At 47.8% G+C, this 19618-nt stretch overlaps 3 protein-coding genes across 6 annotated transcripts in view; 1 reads left to right on the top strand and 2 right to left on the bottom strand.

Annotated features, from left to right (window-relative positions):
• srrt (serrate RNA effector molecule homolog (Arabidopsis)) overlaps positions 1 to 6309 on the bottom strand; it is a 13057-nt gene extending 6748 nt beyond the window's left edge. Inside the window, exons 1-6 of the mRNA XM_035433167.1 lie at positions 6202 to 6309; positions 4706 to 4826; positions 4180 to 4323; positions 3452 to 3598; positions 2347 to 2535; positions 1 to 2 (exon numbers count right to left, since the gene is read on the bottom strand). The exon at positions 1 to 2 is cut by the window's left edge and continues 168 nt beyond it. Coding sequence (XP_035289058.1) covers positions 1 to 2; positions 2347 to 2535; positions 3452 to 3598; positions 4180 to 4323; positions 4706 to 4824 — 601 coding nt within the window. The 5' untranslated portion in view covers positions 4825 to 4826; positions 6202 to 6309. The remainder of the gene's footprint in view (positions 3 to 2346; positions 2536 to 3451; positions 3599 to 4179; positions 4324 to 4705; positions 4827 to 6201) is intronic.
• Positions 6310 to 6880: 571 nt separating this feature from the next.
• Positions 6881 to 8855, top strand: znhit1 (zinc finger, HIT-type containing 1). The gene is made up of 5 exons (XM_035432580.1): positions 6881 to 7031; positions 7336 to 7506; positions 7664 to 7743; positions 7865 to 8034; positions 8421 to 8855. Exons 1-5 carry the CDS (start codon positions 7010 to 7012, stop codon positions 8440 to 8442), a joined length of 465 nt encoding a protein of 154 aa, XP_035288471.1. The 5' UTR covers positions 6881 to 7009; the 3' UTR covers positions 8443 to 8855.
• Positions 8856 to 9388: 533 nt separating this feature from the next.
• mogat3b (monoacylglycerol O-acyltransferase 3b) lies at positions 9389 to 15885 on the bottom strand. Of its 4 annotated transcripts, none has more exons than XM_035431989.1 (8): positions 15584 to 15885; positions 13483 to 13573; positions 12840 to 12947; positions 12652 to 12722; positions 12092 to 12296; positions 11612 to 11786; positions 10990 to 11174; positions 9389 to 10859 (listed from the first exon to the last, which is right to left on the bottom strand). In XM_035431989.1, exons 1-8 carry the CDS (start codon positions 15599 to 15601, stop codon positions 10705 to 10707), a joined length of 1008 nt encoding a protein of 335 aa, XP_035287880.1. In that variant the 5' UTR covers positions 15602 to 15885; the 3' UTR covers positions 9389 to 10704. The 4 variants fall into 4 exon arrangements, with proteins under 4 accessions (XP_035287880.1, XP_035287882.1, XP_035287884.1 ...); XM_035431991.1 differs by lacking the exon at positions 15584 to 15885 and adding an exon at positions 15003 to 15560; XM_035431993.1 differs by lacking the exon at positions 15584 to 15885 and adding an exon at positions 15009 to 15560.
• Between the last annotated feature and the right edge of the window lie 3733 nt (positions 15886 to 19618).

Genomic DNA, 19618 nt, shown 5'->3' with positions numbered 1-19618 from the left:
ACCTGGACCAGGACGGGGGGGGGGGCGGGGTTAGGGGTCAGGAAGAGCCAATGAGACGAGCCACACAAAAACTGGCCAAAATGGCTGCTGCTTCACAAGGCTCCAGTGCTAACAGATGGCTTGAGCATCAAAATAAAAGGGCCCACTTCCTGGTCTCCTGTGGTAAAGCCAGAATTGCAGTTGCCTAATTTAAAGTGTGAGGGCGGGCCGGGGGGGGGGAAGGGGCTGTCTGGAGACGGCACAAAATAAAAGCCAGAGCACACCGCAAGGGGAACAGATACTTCCCAAAAAAAATAAATATATCTGGACTCGAAACTCTGGACTCCCATCTGAGGTGGTCTCAACCCCTCGCTCCAGCGATGACACACGCGTGTCCTAGCCTTTCTCAGCTGCCACTCAAAAATAAAGTCTACACAACAAAAAACTGAACAAAAAAGAAAATGTTATGACTTATGATTAACAGTTAAGGCTCAAACCTGACTTGCACGCTCATGCATTCTCATGTTATTCTCGTGTGTCTTCAGCACATTGACCAAGTTTTTATGGTCAGCTGGTTAATTTTAAAAAATGGGCACTGCCATGACTGATGTGGGTGGGGCTACTGAACCAGCAAATGAGCTTCAAGAATCCAATAATGGGAGGAGCCACAGGGCACTGTCAAGCTCTGACAAACCAATCAGTTTGCATTCTCCAAAGCACTGGAATCCTTCTGTTTCGAAGCCAGTTGCTGATGGCACACCAAGGCTCCACCTACTTTGGGTCACATGAAGCTCTCCCCCCCCCCCCCCCCCCCCAAAACATGAAAAGCAAAGTCACACAGATACAGTGGGGTTCACAGCATGGCTGGAAAGGACTGTGTGTTGGTTTTAAGTGGCACAGCTGTTACTCTAGTGCATTGACAACAGGAAGCTGGACCTGAATCAGACATAAGAACAGGAAATGCAGGAGAAAATAGGAATAAACATTTCATAGATGTAGTGATTAAAAATAACTGCACGGTGTGGACTAAATTTACCTTTTCTTCTCCCAGAATAACAACACAAATACACTGGGAGGGGCAGTAATCTTCTTTCACTCCCAAACCGTCCCAAACGTGACTCGTTTTGTTTGTGTGCGCACGCAATTTGAAAGGTTCTCACTTTTTTCGGATAAAAAAAAAGCGCAAAATAAAAAACGAGAGGCGAGAACAGGTGATGTCACGCCCGAGGCTAAAGGAAAAAAAAAAAGAAGAAAAAAAAAAGATTTCCCATGAGCGGAGAGGTAGGACTGCGTTACGTCTGTCTGCCTAAGAGAACTGGCACTGTGCGTCTAAAGCAACTGCATTGGGCGCAGCGCAAGGCCTGTCTGTCTAACTGGCGACTCCTGCGAAGAGCTCCAACTGCCACTGTTTGCTTTTCTCTGTCTCTCTCTCTTTCGCGCATCTTCCAAAAAAACCTTGTTGTGAAGGAGGGGAGGAAAGGAGGAGGGAAGAAGGGTTGGTTTTGTTAATTTGAAAAAGAAAAATAAAAAACAAACAAAACAAAAAAAGCATTTTTTTTCTTTCTTTTTTTACACAAATCAATCACAATCCAGCACAACTGTGTGAGAAGCATAAGTCCCCCCCCCCCCCCCCACACCCCTCCCAACCCTGTTTCTAAAGTACAGGTAGCAGAAGCCAAGTTTAAGAGTGAGCATGTGAACCACAGCGCCCCCGTGTGGTTAGGAAGACTGACAGTCATAATTCCTGTGCTACACCAGAGCAGCTGTCCAGCACACAGAAGCTCTCTGAAAAACACATAAAGGACTGAACAGAAGGGAACTCTCTCTGAACAAACACCGCTATCTGTTCCCATAAGCACTGAACGGACCTCTATGAACAGCTCTCTCCTGCTGTATATGGGATAGAACACTGATTGGTTAAATGCAGTACACATGATAGATCCACCAACTGTTCAGTTTCCAGTTCCTCGTTCTCCCATCGCCAATAAACACACCCAGACTGTACTGAGGCCCCGCCCCTTCCTCTCACATGCACCAAGTCATTGTGCTGTCACACTCAACAACCATGAAAGCTCAAATACACCCACCCCAACCCACCCCCACCTCTAACCAAATGGGGCCCTCCCCTCCACAGCCTAGTTAAAAAAACTAACATGGATGCAACAACTCAAGCTGGAAAATCTTAATTTCAAACAAAGTATCTTGCTTTATGAGTGCAACTGCAACCACACTTGCCCTGAGCATCACACTACGATGCACCACACCACCTCTGCTCTCCCACACACAGTAAACCCCCCCCGCAGTGAGCAAGTGGAGCAGCCCGCCGCAGCACCGTTAGCAGGCAGGAGGGCGGGCGGCGGGTCGTACCACTCCTCGTCCTTGTGGGCCAGGAAGAAGTCCTGCATCTGCTGGCGGCGGAAGTCCATCTTGTACTCGTTGTAGCGCTTGACCGCCTCCGTCTCGTCCACGGAGTCGTCCAGCGACAGCAGGAACTCCTTAAAGGTCTTCATCACCGGCGGGGGCGGGCCCAGGTCCATGTCGTGGATGTTACCCAGTCTGGGGGGGGGGGGTAAGAGAGAGAGAGAGGGAACGAGCGGTGACAGGAAAATACAGGTGGAAGGTAGGAACAGGGGGAGGGAGGAGAGGGAGAGAAGGATATGGGGAAGAGGGAAAGCAAGAAGAAAAAGGTGAAGACAATAAAATGAATGTAAGGGTCGGGGGGGGCAGAGAAAGAGAGGTAAACGTTAGGTGGACAGCAAACTGACAGGGAACTACTGCCTTGTGCCAGTTTTTCAAAAGAAACGGAACAAAAAAGTAAATGGCTGAAATATTTCAGCATACGGCCTGTGGGAGTGTCTGCGAGAGTGTGCATCAGCAGGGCCAAATACTGCAGGCAAAAATTTCACAGACTTGCTCCAGTGCGAATAAACTGAGTCAGCACAACAGCCGACCGGAGCTAGCTTAGCCAGCAAGCTAGTGCAGGACGTGGCAGCCGGCCAATAAAACAAAGACAAAGGCTGAAGGAGGCGTGGCCAACGGGCCCACCCACCCAGCCTACCGTTTCGCCTTCCTGACAGATGAGAGAAAATGTCCGTGTTATTCGATCTAGAGCATCAGTATTGTGCTGTAACGTTTAAGGTGTTGCCTGGGTTATTTTGGGTACAAACACTAGAAACGTACTGAGTGCGTAGAACCATTAAAATTATGTTCCCACAGACAGGACCGTTACTGTTATGTTCCCACAGACAGGACCGTTACTGTTATGTTCCCACAGACAGGACCATTACTGTTATGTTCCCACAGACAGGGCCGTTACTGTTATGTCCCCACAGACAGGACCGTTAAAATGTTATGTTCCCACAGACAGGACCATTACTGTTATGTTCCCACAGACAGGACCATTACTGTTATGTTCCCACAGACAGGACCGTTACTGTTATGTCCCGACAGGTGAACGCTGCCCCCTGCATACCTGGCCTGTATGGGGATGCCGTGGTGCTGAGGCATGAGGTGCAGGTCCGGGTGACCCCAGGGCTGCGGGGGGGCGTAGCTGGGACCCCCTCCTCCACCGTACGGCAGGTCATACCCCCCATGGTAAGGATCGCCTCCATGGTCATCCCTGAGAGAGAGAGAGAGACGGAAAGAGAGATGACATTAGGTGAGAAGCAGAGGAAGAGGGAAGAAGGGAGGTGAAGAGAGAGGGAGGATGGAAGGGAGATGGATGAAGAGAGAGAGCAACAGACACTGTAAAAATGTGGTGCCACCTGAAAGGGTACATCCCAGGCAGACACTTATCAGAGAAACAGTCAGACAGCCAGAAAAAGACAGACACATACACACCAGAGAAACGGTCCTACAGCCAGAAAAAGGCAGACAGACACTCACCAGAGAAACAGTCATACAGCCAGAAAAAGACAGACACATACACACCAGAGAAACAGTCATACAGCCAGAAAAAGGCAGACAGATGCTCACCAGAGAAACAGCCAGACATCCAGTGAAAGACGGACAGATGCTCACCAGAGAAACAGCCAGACAGCCAGTGAAAGACGGACAGATGCTCACCAGAGAAACAGCCAGACAGCCAGTGAAAGACGGACAGGTGCTCACCAGAGAAACAGCCAGACAGCCAGTGAAAGACGGACAGGTGCTCACCAGAGGAACAGCCAGACAGCCAGTGAAAGACGGACAGATGCTCACCAGTCTCTCCTCATGCGTTTCTGCTGGGGACTCATGTCGTGTCTGGGCGGGGAGAACCGCTCGCGGCGGCCTCGCTCATAATCGCGGTACTCCCCCCGGCTCCGCCTCTCACGGCCGCGGTCCCACTCTCTCGCCGAAGGGCGCCAGTTCCCAGAAAAATAACAACAACACTTATTATATCCACCTTTTAACTCCCAAAACCTTAATTTTCCTCGCAGAAGAAACAACAATTTATAGCTCAAATGGCCAGCAAATAATAACAACAACAATCACCACAACAATGATGCAGCACACCTTTCAAGCACACATCTACGTTATGTAGGGCATTCTAATTAGTATAGGTGCCCTTATTTTTACAGGTAGTACACTAATAATCCTACAGTACAGCCCTGTTATGTACTCATGGAGACATCCACTTAAGTCCGTAGTTCAACAGTAAAACACTTCCACAAACTGGATTCAAACTCGCAGCATTCATCTATATTACGGTCTAATTCCAGAACCATTCCTTCTCTCTCCACCTCACCGGTCATTCCAGTCGTCCCGCCGCCGGTCCTCCCTCTCCCGGGAGCGGTCGTAGTCACTCCTCTCCCTGCGGAACTTGTCCCTCCGCCGACGGTCGTACTCGTCGTCGCTGTCTCCCATCACTAGAAGTCAGTGGAGATGACAAACTGTTATCTTACCAAGAGTGTGATATCTCACTCAGGGAGGCACTTGGTGCAAAAGTGAATAGACAAAATGAATTCACTACTGAACCATAGTAGCCTAATCACGCAAAGGACTGTTACATCACCGCAATAATGCGTTAATAGCCAGCGAACTAAACTGGCTACTTAAACTCACAGCTTCACTGAAGGATAAAGTAAAATTAGCTAGCTAGTCTCCATTAGTTGATTTATTCAAGGTATGTCCTGCCAAGGGCATTAGAAATATTAAAATTTCCCCACAGCTCGGTTTTCCATCTGAAATAGATCGTTAGCTCCAACTTAACCAACGTTAGCAATCGTAACGGTATAAGCTAAATTTAAAAAACGGCGTAGCTACTTTTGAGAGCACAGCTTGTTCGACAACTCGTGATAAAGCTTGCTGGGTAGGATCATTACAAGCCAACGTCAGAATTGCAAACTAACATTATTGGGAACATTCTGTTCAACTGGAAACAAGAACTTAACCATGACCCAACTTGTATTACAAAAACCTTTCATAAGGTCGTCCGCTAACACAATTACGTTGGAAAGCTATCTGATCCGTTAGGCTAACGTTGGCTACCTTTACCCATACAACGTTAACGCATTACTGTTAACGTGTTTGGACATGTACCGCTTCACCATATAACGTTACGCATATTTAACTATATCTGGTTATATTTTAACGAGATAATGCCCTGCTGAAGGTCTAGCGTTAGCATGCAAAGCCACCATGGTTCTGAATAACTCTGTAGCTAAGCTAACAGACGCTAGCCTTCCCATAGGCCAGTTGTAACCCTGCTTAGCAAGCCAGCCATCCTTTCAACTTGCGGACTAGACTTTATCCACACGACCGGCTCTTGATACCTACAATTTACCAGCAGATATAACTATTTGACAGCTAGCAAGCTAATAATCTTATTAAATTAGTAACGTGCAGTCTAGGTCATCTCGTGCCGAGGCCTAGCTGCATGGGTGGCTTAGCTTTGTTGCTAAGTTGCCGGGCCCATTCATTCTGCAGACTAACATTTTCCCCATCGCTACCTAACACGTAGCGCACTTAACATGCAACACGTTTTCATAACGCAACACATTCTTAGTATGTAACGCAATCTTAACATGGAACACAATCTTAAGAATATGACATTGTTCGGCTTTTTTCCTCTGACGCTTTTATTCAAACAACATGAACGTGGGAAGCCAAGCGGCTCTGCAGAGAGCTCGGAGCCGACATTGTTCTGATGTGGCACTTTACCACAGAAATAATCTCTGTGAAACTGTAGTATATGAAAAGGGAATTACTATTATACTAGTTCCCATAATACCGGTTTTTTACCATCAATTTCTCACACGACTCCCGCCACCGCCTCCTCCAGTTCTCTCTCAGCCAGTCAGCGTTGTGATGACCCGGATGTACAGAACGCCTTTGTGAGTCGGGTCCTAGCTGGCGCGGGCCAGCGGCGACAGCGCTTCAGTTCCCCGACAGGCGGTTGTGGAAACGCCACTTAATTTAGAGCAATCAGGAGTACCATTTGCTTCCCATTCAAAATAATGTAGATTGGAACAACATCTGCAGTCCCCAGGTTGCAGGCTGTAGTTGCAGAATTAATTCTTCTTTTTCCTTTAGGAAAAAAATGAGTCTGCTTAGTTTCAGACGATATCGAGTCGAACTAATGTAGACTACAATGCTAAAGACACTGTAGCTTAACATGGATACGCTCGTCTACCAGCCAAACAAATAATAACATATACATATCTAGCGCCCCAGCATTGCAATTTTCATACTCGTGACGTTAAGACATAGCTAAGAAAACGTGTGTAATTATTTTATTTATTTGCGTGTCGTTGTTATTCTTAATTGTTTTTTTTTTCCTGAACTGGTCAGTTCAGACGATCTCCATAGTTAATATGCATTCTATCCATAGACTGTATTTAAAAAATTCCATCTGGCCCGGGGAAGAGTTCCCCCATGGAAGACCGAAATCACACGGTTCATACTCCAACACACTAGGTGGCAGTATGCGCCACATTACCAAAGCGTTACCAACCAAAGACTCAGAAGGAAAAAGACGTGTGTCACTGAAAAGCTAATCTTTGCTCCAGTATTATTGTTTGCGCTGGCTTTCCTTAATAATTCAAAAAAGATGGTTGAAAAGAAAATAGCAGGTTCGTAAGCTTTAGGTTTGGAAGATGTTTCAATTAGTGTTAGGCTGCTAGTCTTTATTGTAACATCCAGATCGCTACAACGGAGCTTGCTAGTTTCGCTGTGTGATAGTACGCTTACTGAGACAACAGTAACCTGCCATCAAACTAGCTGCGAGGAACTGTAACGTTAGATAATTAAAATATTTTACGGTTATATTTCTTGGTCGCCGGTGTTAATCATCAATACTTGGTAAGGAGTGTCTTGGCTAACTTTTGGCTGTTTCTTTCCCGGTTTTTGCGCCTGTTCTTTCTGGGTCGCCGTTAGTGCGTTCCCAAGATGCGAATCAGCGCCGGGTCCTGGACCGCGCCACCCGCCAGCGTCGCCTCACCCGGCAGCTCGACGCTCTAGAGAAGGACAACTTCCAGGACGATCCGCACGCCAGTCTGCCGCAGCTTGCAAAGAGGCTACCGCAGTTCGACGAAAGCAACGAGTCGGGTGAGTGAAAACGCGACGTGTGCCAAAACAACAACATGAGCTCCACTCGGTTCTATGCAAACAATATGTTAACCAGCCTTATCCTCATCCGTGTGCTACTCTACCTAAGCTGAACTTGCTTCCTTCAACAACTTTTTCACCCTACCTCCCTCCTCAGGTAAAAAAAGGAAAAAAACGAGAGGGGACCACTTCAAGCAGAGATTCCGGAAGAACTTCCAGGCCCTGCTGGAGGAAGAGGTGAGAAAAGAACCACTATTTCTCTCCAATACCCCCAAAATCTCAGACTGGCCGCTGTCCCCCACCTCCCCTGCCCTCCTCGTAAGACGTCCCGGTGCGTTCTCTCTCTCTCTCGCTGTAGAACCTGAGTGTGAGCGAGGGGCCTAACTACCTGACTGCGTGTGCCGAGCCCTCCAAGCTTCCGCAGCGTCACTTCTGCGCAGTGTGCGGCTTCCCCTCCAACTACACCTGCGTGTCCTGTGGAGCGCGCTACTGCTGCGTGCGCTGCCTGGGCACCCACCACGAGACCAGGTAACACACCTGTACACACACACACACACACACACACACACACACACACCACGAGCCCAGGTAACACACCTGTACACACACACACACGCACCACGAGACCAGGTAACACACCTGTACACACACACGCCCACCACGAGCCCAGGTAACACCTGTATTCATATACCTGTATACACACAAGACCAGGTAACACACCTACACTCATACACCTGTACACACACACAAGACCAGGTAATACACCTATACATATATGCTCACCACAAAACCAAATAGTACAGCTGTATACAAACACCTGTACCCATACACCCAATCTGAGACAAGGTTACACATGTAAAATAAAATTTAATGCATATGCGCCGTTTCACACACACTCTGTCTCTGTGTTATAGGTGCCTGAAATGGACAGTGTGACAGAGGCACGTGTGTGCGCGCATGCGCGCGTGTTTTCAGCGTAACTGCTTGGAAATTAGTTTCCCTCTTCACCCCCATCGCCCAGCTGAACTTGATGTCTGACCCAGAGCAGAGTGCACTTGCACAAAGGGTCTTCAAAGAGCCAGGACATTTAAATGTGAAGCATAGGGGGTTCTGGGATTTGAAGTTTACAGTTCTTCGTACTGTGAGTTCGGACATGGATTGAGCTGGGTTTTGACCCAGGGAGTTCTGTACAGGAGATCATGGGTTCTAATCCTTGTTTTAATGGATTGTTGCCTGTGTTGTGAAAAGCTGTAATTTTTAAGGTAATGACATATTTATCTTGGTGTATTTGTTTTTGCATTGTTCCATTGTTGATGCACAATAAACATTAATTATGTATTTCACAATAATTTCCCTGTCTTTTTTTAATTATTTTTTTATATAGAGGCTTAAAGTGCATCTAGTCTCCACAAGCCTTTGGCTGCAGTCCACCTGGTCGACCAGCAGGTGTCACTAGAGTGTTAAAAAACAAACCCCTAACTGACTGATCCAGTTTCTCTCCGAGGCCATGAGGCTCATCCATGCCACACAGCGTGGCGCTTTAACCGAATGAGCCACTCAGCAGCTCATAGATGGCACAACTGCTTGATCAGAGCACTGTTAAGATTGGACAGACTTGTTTGTTTTCAGTCATGTGGCTAAAACCTCACCGTGCGACGGATTGATACCATCAGTGATGTAAGTGTGGGGCTTGTACTGTATCAGGCACGTTGTGCAATGCTGGACCAGGCTTAACTAAATCCCAACATCTCACTGGGGCAACCTGGTAAAATTATAGTTAAATAAAATTACAGACTAAACAGGCAGAGAAACAAACATTTTGGCGATTTCATCCTGTCAGAAAACAAGGTAATATGAAACATTAAAAAAAAACCACAACTTATTTTCCTGGATTACACAGTTTTAATTAAGGCATTTTTTTACGCCATTATATTCCTGGCTAGGGTGTAATTACCCTTTAAGATTCTGAACAGCTGATTGCTTTGCTTTCTTTCATGCAAACAAGTTCAGCTGTGAGATTTCAGTTGTGATACCCCTTACAAAAAAGCACTCTGGCAAAACATAAGCATACATTTTATGCGAAAATGGGCAAGATGGTCTAATTTAATTATTTAAGGCATTTTTTACACATGTTCATATTCATGGGTGAAACTCCCCCAGGGAAGCAGAATGATCTTTGGCTTTTAACTCGTCAGAAGAGACAGCGCAAACACACAACACACTCCCAGTGTTAGATGTGGTACTGAATTACTACATTAGGTACACTGCTGGATCTGTAAAGCTTTTCCCAAAGCAGAACAGAACCAGTGTGTTTAACTGCGATTAGAAATACAGAATATATTTTTAAATTCCATCACAAAGGGTTCTCGTAATACAAAGCCTTCCACCATGACGCAATCACCCTCTAGATATCCTCATATCTAATGAGAAAAGCATCCAGACATTCCTCTTCAACAGCATCATTCAAATCAAGTTCTGATTGGCTATGAGAAACAGCATTCACCAATCACAGCCCCTCCCACATAATCCTGTCAATTTGACACCAAAAGACAGATGGTGACAGTAAGGAGCCTATTCATGACCACAAAACCACAACAAAGGCAGTTAAATATACTCATTCTGTCTCTTAAGATTTGGTTTAAAGCCGTTTTAGTTCTTATTTGAGCATTAAGGGTATTCTATTCTTGGAAGCACCAGCGACTCCTGACAGCATGAATTCTCTCAGAAGATATTCAGTCCAAGTGTAATCCCTGGAACACATTCATTTTGTTCAAAGTATCTCCAAAATCTTGACACACTTCAGGAATGAGATTTTGAATATATAAAGTCATGTTGTACTTTACACATGGGAGGGGATGATAATTTAAAAAGGAAAGACACGGGGGTTTTCATTGGTCATTTAAGACAAACGGCAGACGCAGCTGTATCTGCTTACATGACACCTGAAGAGACGGCAGCTAGGTGGGTTACAGGGCCTACAGGGCCACACAAACCATCTGGTTTAACTGACTGTCATCTTGGGCTCTGAGAATGCTGGACTATGGGTCTCCAGGACCACTGCCGAGGCACCCCAGTTTAAAACTCTGGTACAGATTAGGCGTTTTGGTGGCATGTGCCGATTCGGGAGGGGGCACGGGACGGGGCACGGGACGGGGCAGGGGTTCAGCGAGCCTTCTGCAGGGGGTGCAGGGTGGGGCTCTAGATGATTTGGAGCTGGTGGGTGTCAGACAGGCCGCAGCTGGTCTTGTGCGCGTGAAAGAGCTGAGTCAGCGCCTCCATGTACAGGCTGTGGTAGTGATCCACCATCTCCTCTGAGGGGCGGGAGACCTGGGGCACGGAAATGGGGCTCCCCACTGGGGGGGGGGGGGGGGGGGGGGAAGGGAGAGAGAGAGAAAGAGAGACAGGAGATGGGATACGATTCAACAGCGAGAGAACGCAGGATGATGAAATATCAAAGGGTGTCATGGTGACGTCATCACTGACCGACGGTGGTGACGGGGACGCTGTACGGCACCAGGCCCCAGCTCTGGCCAATGAACAGGCAGGGAGCGAACCCCATGACCTTCTTAAAGGCGGTCTGCAGCACGCGCATCACACTGCCCTCCGGGAACACCACCTGCTTAAACAGCTCGTTCTCCCCGAAAGAGTACACTGGCACCAGGTCAGCCCTGGGGCGTCCCCGGGGACAGGAAGAGAGAGAGGAGAGAGACTCACGTTAGTAAAAAATGTGACTTCATTTAAGAGTTCTTACCTGTACCCCATAACCCCACCCCCCCTCACCAGTACCCCATAACCCCACCCCCTCTCTCACCTTCACCCCATAACCACACCCCACCCCATACCTGTACCCCATAACCCCACCCCCTCTCTCACCATCACCCCACCCCTCACCTGTACCCCATAACCCCACCCCCTCTCTCACCTTCACCCCACCCCTCACCTGTACCCCATAACCCCACCCCACCCCATACCTGTACCCCATAACGCCCACCCCCTCTCTCACCATCACCCCACCCCTCACCTGTACCCCATAACCCCACCCCCTCTCTCACCTGAGCCCCGAGCCCCCCTCTTCACCCCCCCCCCCCCCACCCCACCCCCTCACCCGCACTCCAGGGCCAGCCGCACAAAGCCCTTCCTCTGTCTCATGACCACGGTGTTCATCCCCGGAAAGCAAGCCAGAGACTCAGCAGCGCCCCCTATCACAATCACCACCACGTTGCCCGTACCGTTCCCCGAGAGAAGGAACTCCAGACTGGGCCTGCTCACCGGACACATGCCTACAGAGGGGAGGGGGGGGGGGTGGGCGGGGGGAGAGAGGGGGAGACAGGGAGAGAGAGAGGGAGAGAGGGGGAGAGGGAGGGAGGGAAAGGGAGAGAGAGAGAAACAGAAACAGGAAGAGAGAGAAAGGGAAAAGAAGGAGAGGGAAAGACAGAGAGAAAGAATGAGTAGGAGGTCAGGTAAGGGGAAAATGTTTTGTGAGTGTCACTACATCACCCCTGTCCTCCCTGACTGTCTGTAAATCTCAGTACACCCCTCCACCCCTGCACTTATGAGGTAGTCCCGGTACCCCCCACCCCAATACCTGCGCTCATGAGGTACTCCCGGTACAGGGGCATTTTGAAGAGCCCGGCCAGGATGGCGAGGGTAGGGCGCATTCCCGGGAATGCCTGGGAGAATCCGGAACAGCCGGTGCAGAAGGAGGTAAAGGCCCCTGCACACATGATCCCGTGGGGGTGTGAGCCCAGGATGTAGTTCCTGTTGGGGCTCAGCTCGGCCGTCTTCACAATCTGGGGGGGGGGGGGTAGGGTCGGGGAGAAAGACACAGAGCAAGACAAGGCAGTGAGGTTAGATCACGGACATATTTCAATCTTTCTGGGAATCTCCAAAAAGCATCTCCTCAAGGACTAATATAAAAATGCTGCTTTTTTTTTAAATTTATTTTTTTTTAACCTGAAACCGATACTTCAACCCTTTGAAACCCTTCAGCAGATTGCAAAAAATATTTTAACTAACCACTTTTCACCAGTTTTTGTCAGGTTTCTTTGAAAATTCTCAGATCTGCAGGAGTGTTGTAACTTTTTTCTGCAAAAAATCAATAAAGTTCTTCAGCTAACATTTGCTATAGACAGCGAGTTCACTCACCTTCACAGGAAAGTAATTTCTGAGGTGTGTCCACACAGCCCAGTTCTTCACCCACTCAACCTGCCTGCCCCCTGGTGGCCACAGAGAGAAGTGCAGTCAAGCTGTGGATTGGATGATACCTATGCGTGTGTGAGTGTGTTTGAGTGCCTGGGTGTGTGTGTGTGTGTGTGCAGTGTCCCTGTTAGCACCTCTCTCAGGAGTGTTCCAGTCAATCAGCATCCAGATGGTGTAGAGCACGGGGAAGAGCCACAGAGAGGTGAACAGCAGATATACCATCAACACAGTACAGGCCACACCTGTGAACAGGTGAACAGCAGATATATCATCAACACAGTACAGGCCACACCTGTGAACAGGTGAACAGCAGATACACCATCAACACAGTACAGGCCAGACCTGTGAACAGGTGAACAGCAGGTACACTGTCAACCAAACACAGGGCACAGAGAGAGAGGCATCAGGCTATGAAAAAGAGGTGTGTGTGTTGCCAAAACGTTACTTAAGTTTGGATCTCAGCTAAGCATTTATTACATAGTATATAACATGTATTTGAGGACAGAAAAGGAAAGTGAAGTTTGTGTGTGCATTTTTGGAATATAATATAAAAAAAACTATGGGAGCGAAGTGTCAGGGTCTAATAAACTGTATGTTAACATACTAATCGGCCACTGAAAGAGCACGGATAGGTCTCATTTAAAAAGGGTTTAATTCCTTAAATAACCAGTGCACTAGAAAACCTCATCTCTCAAACTGAAAAAAAACCCATTAATCTCTCCCCATTTTCCGTTCTCATTCCCTTTCTCGCTCCTTTTTTCGCTCCCTCGCCCTCACCCATGAACAGGAAGGTGAGGACCCACTGCAGCACGCTGAGCTTCTGCACGAACTCCGTGCACTGCTTCGTCTCCCGCGCCATCTCAGCAGCCTGCAGACGGAAACGGGCATCAGACGCGCAGACATTCCGTGATCCCCAGATCAGCAAGCACCCCACTGCCCATCTGAGATACACGACCCGTCACTTCTGAAAAAATCGGCCTGACTGCAAGCTTAAATAACGCGCCCAGCAACGAGCGCGCGACTCAATGGTACTTCGCATTGGTTGCACGTGCGTGCGTGGAGTATGCCTCTGACTGCAGTTCATTAGGTCTTGTTACACGAAGCAGTTTCCACGTGACTTTTGTGGCCTGCAGGGCGTTGCCTCTGATGTCAATCGCAAGCGATTTATATTGCAGTCAATCGCCTATCAGAAATGCGTGTGCGTAATCTCGTTCGATATTGCGTCGATACTTTATAATGGTGTTTATTGTAGTATACTGTTGATACTACAACAACATAATGTGCGGTACGTTTTTGTCCTTAATGTCACCGGCAGTCCTTTAAACAAGGAAAGGCGAAGCTTCATGTGTATTCACAATTTTGGATCGAGGATGAAACCTCGAAACGCCATATTAGCTAAATTAACGTTGCAGATTAAAATTGAGGTACATAGTCCGATCTGTATCTCTACTCTGATTGGCTGTTGCATGAAATTAGTTACATGAAGTTGAGCTTCTCGGAACCGGTTGCAACTAAATTGCATTTGAGTTGCAAGGAAATTGCAGGGGTGTTACACGAAGAAATCCTTGAGCAATTTAGTAGCAAGCAACAAAAGTTAACAAAAGACTTTTTTCTTTCGTGCAAAATGTACAGTCCGTGCACATATTTATACAATAATAAAAATCCAAAAACTGAATCACCACACTGTCAGATATGTGGTGTTGGTTATAGATATAATTTCAGAACTTTGAAATGTTGTATTAAAACGACTTTATAAATAAAATGTATAATTAATGTTTATGACAAGTGTGTCCTCAATATATATTTAACTGGACATATCATTCGATTGCGCGTGACAAGCGACGCAGCCTCCAGTATTGCACGGGTCCCGCGGGCGCGTTTATTCGTGTTCAAGCGCTAACTGAGTGGAACCCCTCGTGCCCATTCATTTGAGCGAAGTGTGCCGAAACAATCGAGACGACTGCATTACGGATGACCGATTGAAAGCATAAACAATCAAATTACTCTCCGCCAAAGTACTATACATGTATCTTAGGTCAACATGAAGATTCAAAGAAATACCATACTCTGTACTGCTGCGAAAAAAAATACTAACCTAGTATTGTCTCTTAATTATGAGTCTGAAACTATGTTCACCGTTGACTAGCAGCAATTATAGCGCACTTTGATAATCACTGTTGCACTTTAACACGTCTCTACAAGGTATAGCGTATGTCTGAGTCAAATATTACCCTGTTAATGATTACAAAATACTCAATGAACGCGTCGAACCACTCGGTTTTTTGCGGTAAGATTACCTGTACCTGCTAACTTGCAGCCCCGTGGGCCTCGGGTTGCCACCATTACCTGTCACCGTCAGGGCTGGACCGCTTGTCCCCCAAATAAGAGTCCCCTGTCCCACGGCGTCCCGCGCTCGGAAACGCGTCGAGTATCTGCGCGAAGTCTCGCTGCACTTTGGCCAGTTCAATCACGGTCGCCGATAACGATCGCTTCGCAGACACGGTGGCACGCAGACAAGCCCTCAAATCCACCAGAGTCCAGCGCGCACCAGTTCGCAATATATGGACGGTTGCACCTTTATATACAAATTGCGCACATTATAAAGTATTTAAAGTGAGTAGCCTACGTCCACAATGATGCTACCAAATAACGTAAAGGTTTCCGTTTATCGCAGAGTTGGTGCAAGACTTTGGCTGCTTTGATTACTTCACGTTGCACCTGTAAAATCAAATCTGCTCCTATCTGCGATGAAGTACGTTTCTGTTTGACCTAAAAACCAGGAGTAATCTGGGCCTGCGAATTAACCATCACATGTCAACATGCAAACCCAAATTGCGGCTTAGACATCCCTGGGCCCATTCCCCCACGGAACACTTACCTGCTTTATGAGCCCCATTCCGACGCTCTGACCTTCAGCTCCAATCAGGGCTTAAGCAACCGCCGGGGTGCCGTGAAAACTGGCGTCGGAAAGCCAGCCAGGTGCCAACTGGGGCTCAGGTGCGCTCTCGAGCCAACGAACCAAACCGGCTCCCACAACGGAGCCAAGATCGCGATAAGACGGCTGAGAAAGGGTTAAAGTCTGGCCTCTTGTGTCTGCAGACTGAAGCCAGAATCAAACGCGGAGCCCCGCAGTGAACACCCTTGCGCCGTTCTTAAGATTCTCTGGTGTTGCCTGGGTTGCTTTTTTTTTTTTCTCGCACAAACCAGTTCAGTTGTGAAATCTGAATTGTAATTCCCCCCCTACAAAAAAGCACATTATAAGTGAAAATGGGCAATATTGTCTGATATTATTATTTTGGCCAGGTGTCGTTACTGTGCTTTCCTTGAGAATGGTTGTTTAAAAAAAGTTTGGTAGGTTTTTGGCCGTATGATGATTGATGTGTCCGAATAAATAGCGTTGTTGAGGGAACTCGTCGGTCTGTCTACTATTTTGGCCATTAAACGTCATGGCCATGCCTTTAAACGTCATGGCCGGGACACCGGGTGAAAGGGAATTGAGAATCACGTCGGTAGCGTTGCTATTTACCGCTTCTTGGACCGCAGCGCCCTCTCCTGGGAACATGTGGCACTGTCTCGCTGTCTACGTCCGAATTCCAGCGCCACGTTCTATGCGGGAGGCTGCAGACCCATAAACCTAATTGGTTTCATTAATCCTTATGCAAGTAACTGCCATAATCGAAGGGTCGTGGGCATTGATTGAGCCAATGGGGTGAGACGTCCAAACGACGTGCATCAGTTAATATTCACAGACCCCCGCGATGTAATTATGTGGGCCAAATAATTAATTCATCTACAATTGTCTAGTTTGAACTAGTGGGCATTTTGATGTGGAGGGAAAAGTGCTTTCACGTTAATACTCAAGTTTGTAATTCCAGGAGCGTGGCTGACGCGATTCTGTCGGTATTGCTCAAAACCAACAGGAACTTACGGCACTATGAAGTAAACTAGCCGACGCTTTAACAGCAAACTGACACGTGTTCTCGGTGAATATAACACAGCTGGCTCGTGCCAGGAAATGGCGTGCAGCTGGTCCACAGAAACACTTACCCTGCCAAAGAAAACAGAGGACCCTCTATACCACCGGCACTGTCTGTGGCCGTCTTGGCCGGCGGATATACCGGGGAACAAACTCAGCCTTCATCGTGAATCGAGTCCATATCACGGTTTAAATCCCTACGCCGTACGCAGCCTAGCCCCCTGATAAATGTCCCGGTGTTGTGAGACGGATAGGCAGCGGCATCTGATTTTTTTTTTCTAAAGAAAGAAATAAAGAACGGATTTATAAAAGTTACAAAGTTATACTAAACTTGACAGACTGGTGTAAGTTACTCTGAACTGGACGGACTGGTTGAGCCTTGGAATTTGACAGCGCTGTCGCGCGCCTCCTAGAACTCAACGACTTGGAAATGAGACGCTTGGGTTTTGCTTTGGGCCAATCAGGAGCCCGAAGGGCAATATCCTGAAGAGGGGCGTCACAGTGAGCGCAGTAGTGGAACTGACTGCGCATGGCCCCAAGGCCAGTGGGGGGCTGGGGGCAGTTTGCTTTGGCCTGAAATTTAAAATGGGGCCACAGAGACTGTATAAACACAGGGCCCAGAATTTAGTGCTACACCCCTGATCCTGAATGATGCTAGCAGTCGTATAGTGACATCTAGTCTCTTGCTCTGCTGACTCTATTTAAATGTATTCTCAGTTTTGTTGACCGTGTGGTGGATTTGTACCCCAAAAACCAGGGTTCCAAATATTTTAACAGCGGATTTAAAAACTAACAATGAGTTGTGTATCGGTTTATGTATTCTCATTTCTGTATGATTGTTTTGTTCCCTTTTCGATTCCTATGCGTCTCTTAAATTCACCCTTGAATTCTCGTTTAACGAAAGAATCCACGGTTTGAGAGATGTCATGCTGGGGTCTTTCGATCAAAGTCGTGATTGACAGCACTGTGTAGCTCCGCCCCTTGTGTGGGCTAACCGATTGAATTCAATTTCCGGCGCCACGCGCTAAAAATAGGAAAAGAACGAAACGTGCAATTTAAACCGTGGGGTGTTCTCAGCGTGCCGTTTGCATGTTACCTTGACAAAGCACGCCGGTAGCCTCCGGGAGCTCCAGTACTTTGGGCGGGAGGAACTGGTTGGTCCAGGAGACCCGCAGGGGGTGCTGGGTTATTCAGCACTTAAGTGATAAATTAAAGCAGGTTACTGTCCCGCTTTCTTGGGAAGGAAAAAATTTGCCGCTGATTTTAGTGTGAAAACAGGAGCGGGCCAGACCCCGTGGCTCTCCAGGACAGGGGATTGAGGTCCCTGTGCTAGAGGCCCTGTGGCTCTCCGGGACAGGGGATTGAGGTCCCTGTGCTAGAGACCCTGTGGCTCTCCAGGACAGGGGATTGAGGTCCCTGTGCTAGAGGCCCTGTGGCTCTCCGGGACAGGGGATTGAGGTCCCTGTGCTAGAGACCCTGTGGCTCTCCAGGACAGGGGATTGAGGTCCCTGTGCTAGAGGCCCTGTGGCTCTCCGGGACGGGGGATTGAGGTCCCTGTGCTAGAGACCCTGTGGCTCTCCAGGACGGGGGATTGAGGTCCCTGTGCTAGGCCTCGTCCGCGTGGGCGTGTGAGGACAGGTGTCGCAAGCGTCGGGTTTTCCGTGGTTTTATGACAGCTGTCCCGGGGCAGCTGGGGGGCTAAAACAGGTCGCCCTATTAAATAGCCTCCGGTGGTTTCAGCAACTGACACACAGACGGTGACACCCCCATTTTCCCATCGCTTTATGTTTTGTTTTGGTTTTTTGAGCAGTGACCCTTTAGCTGATGAGTCAGACGTCACTGGGCTCAGGCAATATCACAGCTCTGACATGTCAGTTAGAAGGCCTCATCCGCAATCTTTGTAGTAGTGACACTGGTTTATATAAAACAACTATTTGTTTTTATTTCAGCCAGTAAAGGCTCTCACCACAGGCTCAGGTCAGTGACTCTGCCAGTAAGATCCTCACTTCTGTGTTCTAGCTCTCCCAAGATTTTATTGTGTGTGTCCTGCAGGGTGTAAAATAGTCACTGGCTCTCCTGTAGTACTGTGTGGCCTGTAGGGTGTAAAATAGTCACTGGCTCTCCTGTAGTACTGTGTGTTGCCTGTAGGGTGTAAAATAGTCACTGGCTCTCCTGTAGTACTGTGTGTTGCCTGTAGGGTGTAAAATAGTCATTGGCTCTCCTGCAGTACTGTGTGGCCTGTAGGGTGTAAAATAGTCATTGGCTCTCCTGTAGTACTGTGTGTTGCCTGTAGGGTGTAAAATAGTCACTGGCTCTCCTGTAGTACTGTGTGTTGCCTGTAGGGTGTAAAATAGTCACTGGCTCTCCTGTAGTACTGTGTGTTGCCTGTAGGGTGTAAAATAGTCACTGGCTCTCCTGTAGTACTGTGTGGCCTGTAGGGTGTAAAATAGTTACTGGCTCTCATCCATTTGAGCTGTTCTATCACCATAAAACATCTTCACCTTGCCAACCATCAGACAATTTGTCTTTGGATTATATAGATGGATAATCTATTGACAAGATATATCTTGATTTAAGGAAAAAGTTTTCTTTGGTTGTGCTTTGCTTTGGAAAGTCTCTTATGGGACTCGAGAGTAATTTTATAAACGCAGAGCTGCTGCATGTTAAGTGTGTGTTAAATTCCTTGTTCACTCTGAATGATATTTGGAAGAGATGCAAATACTGCTGTTTCAGTTTGACAGCCTGTGACCCTGGGGAGGCCCCTTTGGGAGGGGGGGCACACCTGAGGGTCACGGGGAATCATCCCAGGTGTGTCTCATATCGCTTTCATCCACCAATTGTTCATAAAGACACAGCCCACTGGAGCAAGGGGGAGTAATAAAACTTCAGCAAACTGTTTATGCACGCGTATAAACACACACACACATACACACACAC

The sequence above is a fragment of the Anguilla anguilla genome, chromosome 9, assembly GCF_013347855.1.
Source record: "Anguilla anguilla isolate fAngAng1 chromosome 9, fAngAng1.pri, whole genome shotgun sequence".
Lineage (NCBI taxonomy): Eukaryota > Metazoa > Chordata > Actinopteri > Anguilliformes > Anguillidae > Anguilla > Anguilla anguilla.
This window is presented reverse-complemented; position numbering and strand designations above follow the sequence as displayed.

Coding starts and splice junctions, on each gene's coding strand:
- znhit1 (XM_035432580.1), top strand. CDS start 7,010: ATGGTTGAAAAGAAAATAGCAG. Junction 7,507..7,663: donor CGACGAAAGCAACGAGTCGG/GTGAGTGAAAAC, acceptor CTCCCTCCTCAG/GTAAAAAAAGGAAAAAAACG. Junction 8,035..8,420: donor GGCACCCACCACGAGACCAG/GTAACACACCTG, acceptor TCTGTGTTATAG/GTGCCTGAAATGGACAGTGT.
- mogat3b (XM_035431989.1), bottom strand. Junction 12,948..13,482: donor CCTCACCTTCCTGTTCATGG/GTGAGGGCGAGG, acceptor ACCTGTTCACAG/GTGTGGCCTGTACTGTGTTG. Junction 11,787..12,091: donor GGAGTACCTCATGAGCGCAG/GTATTGGGGTGG, acceptor TCCCCTCTGTAG/GCATGTGTCCGGTGAGCAGG.